The sequence below is a fragment of the Elaeis guineensis genome, chromosome 7 (assembly GCF_000442705.2).
Source record: "Elaeis guineensis isolate ETL-2024a chromosome 7, EG11, whole genome shotgun sequence".
Taxonomy (NCBI): domain Eukaryota; kingdom Viridiplantae; phylum Streptophyta; class Magnoliopsida; order Arecales; family Arecaceae; genus Elaeis; species Elaeis guineensis.
In genome coordinates, this window is record NC_025999.2 from 61,942,148 (window position 1) to 61,949,829 (window position 7,682).

At 38.8% G+C, this 7,682-nt stretch overlaps 1 protein-coding gene across 4 annotated transcripts; it reads left to right on the plus strand.

Annotated features, from left to right (window-relative positions):
- Positions 1–262: 262 nt before the first annotated feature.
- LOC105035313 (uncharacterized) lies at positions 263–5,673 on the plus strand. Of its 4 annotated transcripts, none has more exons than XM_073260932.1 (3): positions 263–1,060; positions 3,865–3,895; positions 4,475–4,708. In XM_073260932.1, exons 1-3 carry the CDS (start codon positions 536–538, stop codon positions 4,510–4,512), a joined length of 594 nt encoding a protein of 197 aa, XP_073117033.1. In that variant the 5' UTR covers positions 263–535; the 3' UTR covers positions 4,513–4,708. The 4 variants fall into 4 exon arrangements, with proteins under 4 accessions (XP_073117033.1, XP_010909142.1, XP_010909143.1 ...); XM_010910840.4 differs by lacking the exon at positions 3,865–3,895 and adding an exon at positions 5,318–5,673 and having other exon boundaries at positions 272–1,060; positions 4,475–5,203; XM_010910841.4 differs by lacking the exon at positions 3,865–3,895 and adding an exon at positions 5,345–5,673 and having other exon boundaries at positions 272–1,060; positions 4,475–5,203.
- The last annotated feature ends 2,009 nt before the right edge of the window (positions 5,674–7,682 follow it).

The following is a 7,682-nucleotide window of genomic DNA, read 5'->3' on the forward strand; positions in this document are numbered from 1 at the left end:
GTTCAAACTGGACCTAACTTTAGCCCTCCAGTTTCCACGCCCAGTTAGGCATATGCCAGTGGGACCCAATCTGAGTCCAAACGGCATACGCCGACCACCTGACTTCGCAACGTATCATGCCTACCGGCAAAATGCTTTTTGCTGTTCGACATGCGGCAGACAATTACCAAAAACATTAAAACGCTCGTCTTAACAGGAAAAAAAAAAAAAAAAAAAACCCAACTAGTTGAAGGAGGATCTGATCCAAGTCAACACAAAAACCTTCCTTCGTTCAGACTAGACCACAGACAAGAACAACTGAGCTGTACCGATAGCTCTCTTTATTCTCTCTCTCTCTCTCTCTCTCTCTGCGATCTGTATCCTTTGGCCAACCCCTCAGATCCTACCACTACATGCGCTACCCGTTACCGCCGTGCTCCGCCGCGGAATGCGGTAGCGCCGCCCCCGAAGGTTAGCCCGCCGCCGCGATCCGCCCCCCCACCTCCCCCCAACCCACCCGCAGATCCACCGACAATTCTCCCTCCTCCGACCTCCGATGGGCTCCGCTCAGTCCTCCCAACCCCGAGGAGATGAAGACGAGGAGGAAGAGGAAGAAGAAGAAGAAGACGAGGAGAACGGGAGGGCGTCCAAGCGCACAAATGAGAAGGTTTTGGAGCAAGAGCCGGAGATCCTTCCATACCACACCTCCGCCACCCCCCTCACACCCCAGCTCTCGGCCGCCAGCACCCCCCGCCTCCTGGGCCCCTCCATCAAGGTCTGGGACCCCTGCAACGTCCTCCTCCAGCCCCCGCCACCGCTCTTGTATCCCCGGAGCTTCGATTCCGACGCCGCCGGGGATTCGGCTGCCACCGAGGTGTTTCTCATCAATCATGGCGAGAGTGGGGTTAGCTTGCGGCCAGATCTGGTCGGAGGGCGGTGGGCCGCCGCGAAGCTGACCGCCGCCGGGGAGCGCCAGGCCAGGGCGCTGGCCGTGTTTCTCAATTCTCAGGGTATAAGATTCATTTCTGTCTACACTTCGCCGCTGGATCGAGCAAGGTCGACTGCAGTCTCTGTTTGTCGGGTAATTAGTATTTTTGCAAGCCTTTATTCTGACTTAAAGTTTAAATTTTTATAGATTGCAAGCATGAAATCCTACTGCATTGCCGGAATCTTGGTTTTTCTACGGTAGCATATAATTTGGGATTTTCAATTCACATCCTTGTCTTGTGAGGTTGAATCATATCGGATACTTTAGATTACAAGTGCTTAGAAATTAGCGTCGACAATATTGTAGATATATTTGGATCGTTAGTATACATTTGCTCTGGCCGTATAAATTCAGATGCATGCAGGTTAGCGAGATATAGAATTTACTAACGTTGCTTTGCTAATTACTTGTACGTTGTGGTGTATTATAGTTTATTAGGTGCTTGCTGTATGCATTCCATGTATTAAGGAGTGAAGTGGAGAGATGATTTCAGTGGGAAGTCCGAACAGTGAAACACACCTTAGCTTGGACGGAACAAAGAAAGTCTTTGTGTAGAGTTTGGAGAAAGCAGCATGATAATTGGAAATAAATTGGGTTCTGCATCAATGATTCTGCTGAATTCTCCTACTCTGCATAGATAATGTTACGCTCTGGTTCAGTTGATGAATTTTTCAAAGGGCTTTGAAGTATATAGGTATCTACATTTTGATTTAAAAATAAAGTTTTGTTATATTTTTGGTTAGTTTAAAATGTATACGTGTAATTTTGTTGGTAGTTATCTTGTTCACATTTGATTTTTTGACTCGTTTAGAAATTCGACCAATGTTTAACTTCCTTATTCTTGGTGATTATCACTTATCTCCGTGCAGCTGGGAACCATCGTACAGCCATTTCATTACCAAATTTGATGTGCCCATTTTTGTTGGTTCGTATGCCTTCCTTGATTTTTGCCGGTTCCACCCTTTAGGCCATCTTTATCTACTTTATACGATAAGTCCAAACTGATGTTTCCGCTTAAACAAACAATGCCTATTTCTTGAAGGTGCCAGCTATTTCCGTTGGTAAAGTTTTTGGACATTGGTACCTAAGACCTCGGTTCAAGTCTTGTATTCTCTGATTTGGCCCGGACACCACCCATCTTTATAAATAATAATAATAATAATAATAATAATAATAATAATAATAATAATAATAATAATAATAAATCATGTTTTCTTTCTCAATTTTGTGAGACATTCATTTAGGTTTTTCATGAGCGCTTCTTGCTGGTGCAGGGTAGGGGTTCAACAATGTCTTCTGCTCTTCTGCATCAGGTTCTTAGATATAGTTGTCTTAAAGATAGTGAGATCTGCACTTAAGGACTGCCATCACAATATCCTTTCTGGCTTTTTTTTTTTTTTAAAAAAAAACTCATTTTCTTTATTTTAACAGGTTTGACATTGTTGGGTACTTGACCATCTCATTTAATCTAAATTCATTCTTAAGCAAGAACATCAAATTGCACATAATTGGAATTTATTTTCATAGGATGCTTCACGACTTGATATAACTTTCATCTGAATCTTAGTTGTGCAGTCGAGAATCACATCTTTTGATCTATGCTTCCATGAGTTATGCCGCTTTGAGATTTGTATTTTTCAACTTTTCTTTCAAAATATCGAGCTAACATCGTTAGTGAATTTAACAAGCTCTTTTCCTTTTACTATTGTTCTTAAAGTATAGAAGGGAACCATACACATTTAAAAGCACAAAAGTATGATCAAGGTTTGGGAAGGGGCTAGACACCATAATTTAGCAACCAATGCTTCTGAGTACAAAAATACAATATAAAAAGCATAAAAAACAAGCTCATTCTCTTATAGTCATTATGCTCAGTAAGGGTCTAGGGGCTCAATTATGCATAGGTGTACACAAATTGGATTTGAAGAGGAACTGCTCTTTGGGAGAATTTCTTTATGAAAATAGGAGCTGTTTTAACGAATCTACGTCCGTGCAACTGGGGCTACAATCTAGTGTTGCACCGCTCCATATGGGAGAATTGTGGTTAGCTTTTTTTTTGGGAAAAAAAACTGATTTAGTCATTCTAAATGTGGTGCTCCCACTATTATTCTAACTGGTCTTGATTTTATTAAATTTTCCAATATGTCAAGAATAAAAAATCTTGAGATGGCTAATGAGAATCCCTGTAATTGGTTTGTATGTTAAGTTATGCTGAAAAGTATTCTTTTGTTGGATGTCTTATTCCTATAACATACAGATTCCTTTGGTGCCGTTGAGCGCACTGTTTGGAGAAATAAGTGTGCGAAAGATTATAGAGATTAGCTTTAGAGTGATTGACATGCATAGTCAGATTTTTCTGCATGATATATATCATTAGTCTTGGATCCCTTGGGCTTCCTTTCTCAATCCAAGTACTTTTCAAATGATGGTGCTTGTTCCTATAGTTCAATGACCATGACATTTGTCTCATCTTGCTGCTTCTACTGCGGATGCAAGAAATTGTTATAGTTAGCAACTTTTCTAAGCCTTGTGGACTTTGTCTTTGCCATGTAGCGTCTACAGGAGATGCTTCTTTGTCTGAAAAAGAGATGTTAGGTATCTTTACCTCTCTTTTCCTTTCTATTTAATAAGATTTTTTGGGGTGCTGTTCTCAATATATATCTTAATTAAAAACCTTATGCCCATATACATTTGTAGATTTTGTTTAAATATTACCTGGAGTTTAGAATGGTGTAGAACTTTGGTGTTTAAGTAGAATAAATACAAAGTGAACCCTGGCTTTTACTGTTCTGTTACTACGAACTAGATATGTACATTTCTGTTTATTTGATTAGATTGCAATTCTTTTAATGCTGAACATTGCACTACTCATTCATCTTTTTTACTTGGTATATCAGGGTATGGCTTTTCTTTCAAGAAATTTCAGAGGTAAAATGCATAATAAATTTAAGAAATAATTTTCACATGCATTATAGTTCCTATTCTGCTGTTATCAGGAAATTTTCCTTGCAGGCTAGTCATTAATGCTCAAGATTCTAAAGTCACTTATATTAGCTGAGGTCTGAGGTCAACTTTATTCAGTTTGTCCATCTGACCCCTCAAAACAAAATAAAGCATTCTTACAATATGTTTAGGACTAGTAAGCGAGTAGCTATTGAGAAGCAATGCAGTGTTCCCTTGAAACAAAATAGAGCATTCTTACAATATGTTTGGGACTAGTAAGCTAGTAGCTACTGAGAAGCAATGATTGAAGCTTCTTTGGACACATAGGAGATGGATTGCTGAATATTGGCTTTTTCTGACAAGACTAGTAGCATCTTGAAGGCATCTTTGCTTGATCATTATCCATCAATTTTATCTGATTTTGCCAGCTGCTTCATCTTAAGAAATATCAATGAGTTTTCTTAAATTGCCATTGTCATAAACTTTAGATTGCTGAAACCTGAAAATTACTAGTCTTTAACTCATTCCTACTGAAACTAACCCATGCATAATCCAACCCTGCAGGAGTTGAATTTCCCAGAGGAGCAAATACAATCTACTGATGCTTTGCTTGAGATGAGCCAAGGTCAGTGGGAGGGCTGCTTGTGGTCAGAAATCTACACACCTGAAATGGTCAGCTTGATTGATAGATATCAACCGGATTTCTCAGCACCTTCAGGTGAATCGATTAGACAGGTGGAGTTTCGTATGATTGAATTCCTCAACAGAACTGTTGTAAGGCTACATGAAAAGCTGAGCACTGGAGATCTCTTGATGCATCATAATGAGACCAGGGCTTTCTCGCGCCACAGCTCAGCCAATTCCATGCAGGAGCGAGATGGGCCTCACTGGGTTGATCTGCCTTACAGGCTCAACCGACAAGGAATGACAAGGAAGAGATCCAGTAAGAGCAGACTCCAGATTGTGACCACTGTGGATAATGATATTGAAGATGATTTCTCCCCAAGAGAACCCAACCATGGGAATCTTCTTCATGAAGAAAATACTAGAAACTCCAACTCCATCGGGGTCTTCACTCATGCAACCCCAATCAAATGCCTTCTCACCAGCCTATTAAATTGCAGTCCAGTTATGTCTCATAAGATCTGCATAGATGACTCTTCTGTGACAGTTCTGCAGCACTCTCTAAGAACAGGATGGCGTATAAAGAGACTGAATGATACCTCACATCTCAGGCTTCTTTAGGCATTTAAAGGATATCCATCTTCCTCATCTTTGATAGGGTTAAAGGCTGTAAGTTTCACCTATCATGCCATGTTCTTCTGATTAATTTGGTTTGTGTATTAGATTTCTTGCTGATTGAGAGCATTGTTTTGTTATTTAATGTGATGATGGGAACTGGGGTAGCTGCATCCATGTTTGAATAATATGCAGTGGTTGATGCCCCAAAAGAGAGGAAACAAAAGTGGAGTGCGGGGAAGCTTGAAGCAGTTATTTCTGTTCATTTTTCATAGCATCATCAGCAGCAAAAGCTAAGGAGTTGGAGTTGTTATTTGACTTGTTGTATGTGTAATTTTTTTTTAATATTTGAACATTACCTAATTTATAAGTGCATTTTATTAATTTCCATTGTTTACTCTCTGTATAATTTGTTTTTGATGAAACTGCAATATGAGTCTATCTTGTTAAGTAGTTTTTTTTTTTTGTCCAAATGAAACTGTTGAATTTGCGCCATCGTATTAAGCAGAGTTACTAATTGCATACTGATGATGTCTGGTGGTTTGTGTTGTTTCAGCCTTCTAAGTTCACCTATTTTGAGAAAAGCATAATTTATTACTTACGTTTAAGTCAGTCATGCGCTTTTATTGGCCTTGTGTCTATCTTCAAATGGTGTAATCATTTTTAAGTTATTATTAATTGATGAACTTTGTATAACACTTCATCCAGGGTATGCTCATGGGACATTACAGAGAGAAAATTACACATCACCCTTTCAATTTTTTGCAGCAAATATTTACATTCCAAAACATTTAATTTTTTTCAATTAAACTCTAAAACCTAATTTTTAGTTGCAGCATGGCCCCACCATCTATCCGGGCTTTAATATCATTAAATGGCATATATGAAATAACTAATTGACTCTCGGGGTTATTGGTAGAATGAAATCAAATTAGGAGAAAATTACAGCCAAGTGCTCAACTAATCTCTCTTGTTTCCTCCATTCCTGTCAGGCATATATAACTAATCCCTCTCATATTATCCTCCATGTCAACCGGGTGCCCAATGCATAAAGCTCTTAGCCTGATTAAGCCCTCATGCTTCCATCTCTATGGCCTCTCATTTCCTTCAATTCAACACCATCTCTTCCATTTCTTGATTTTACCCTCCTTCCATCTCCATGACTAGAGTGGAAATTGTGCCTACGGGCATGCTAATGCGCTCAATTGAGAGGCAGTCCCCAGGACCATCAATTAGGAATGAAGAATCTAGTGTTTTGTGTTTTTGGCATTTGAATATTCTTTGTATTTGATGATGCTAGTTGTTTCATAAATCAATGATCTTATTGCATGTTGTTAGGGTTTTTGTTTTACGTTATCCTTCATTTATTTTTGTTTTATGTTATTCTCAATGTTCTTCATAATTAGTGACCCTATTTTTTATGTTATTTATGAATCAGTGATACTAATATTTAGGAATTATTTATATTGCTTGCTAGGGAGCCATATTGTAGCAAAATATTGCTTGGGTTGGCCAGCCACGATTACTCTGTAGGAATTACATGTGAATATTGCTCGAGTTAGAGAACTACATTGTAGTAAAATATTGCTTAGGTTAGATATCTGTGGACCTATCTTCATGTGGGAAATGTGTAATGTTTAATGTTATCTGCCTAGATATTTGCCAATGTCAGGGAAATATGTAGTATTGTCTGCAGACCTATTTCTTATTGTAGACTGTGGACCATATGATATATAGACCTTTTTTTTGAATGTATGATACGCAAACATTAAATTATCTGCTCACATGATTCTTTATGCTAGACTTCATGCAAACTGTGGACCATATGACCATAGATATCTGCCGAGGTTGGACTTTACTCTTCTTTATATTAGACTTTAGGATTCTTTATGTTAACATCACCTACGTTGTCCCACTTTTCTCACCTAGCATCGCCCACATGATATACAGACTGTATAAATAATAAAAGTAGATGCCTTTGCTTGGTCGGTAGACCAATTACATCAGTAGTAGGTCCTTGTAATTCTGTTGGATGTTGTCTTATTGTTATACATATTTTGTCTTATTGATTTTCTATATATGCAACATAGTTTTTGATCTTTTTACTTTGGAAATCCACGATGAAGATTGCCTTCATTTCTCTCGCATGATGCAATATGTCAGTAGGAGTGTCAGTTACTATAACTATTATGACTGAGATGAGATGAGCTTGCTCAAGTTACAGAACTTGACCAAGGTTCTAGGTTTTTTGAAGATTGAGCAGTTGTACTATGTTGTCCCTAAGCAGATAATGGAAGAGGGATTGAGGACACTTAATAATGATAGAGAAGTGTTGAGCGTGAACAATATGGCAGTCTATGTAAAATATAGTGTGGATAAAATATATTTGGACCTAGTGGAGCCACCCTTTGCACTACCATTCACCCAATAGGTTGATGAAGCAGCTGTTAGTGCTCAGGTTGCACCATGGGACATGGTGTGAATATGGAAGAGGGGTGAAAGCCTGATAAGAGGCCTCTAGAAGAAGTGCAAG

Coding starts and splice junctions, on each gene's coding strand:
- LOC105035313 (XM_010910839.4), top strand. CDS start 536: ATGGGCTCCGCTCAGTCCTCCCAACCCCGAGGAGATGAAGACGAGGAG. Junction 1,061..4,474: donor CTGCAGTCTCTGTTTGTCGG/GTAATTAGTATT, acceptor CCAACCCTGCAG/GAGTTGAATTTCCCAGAGGA.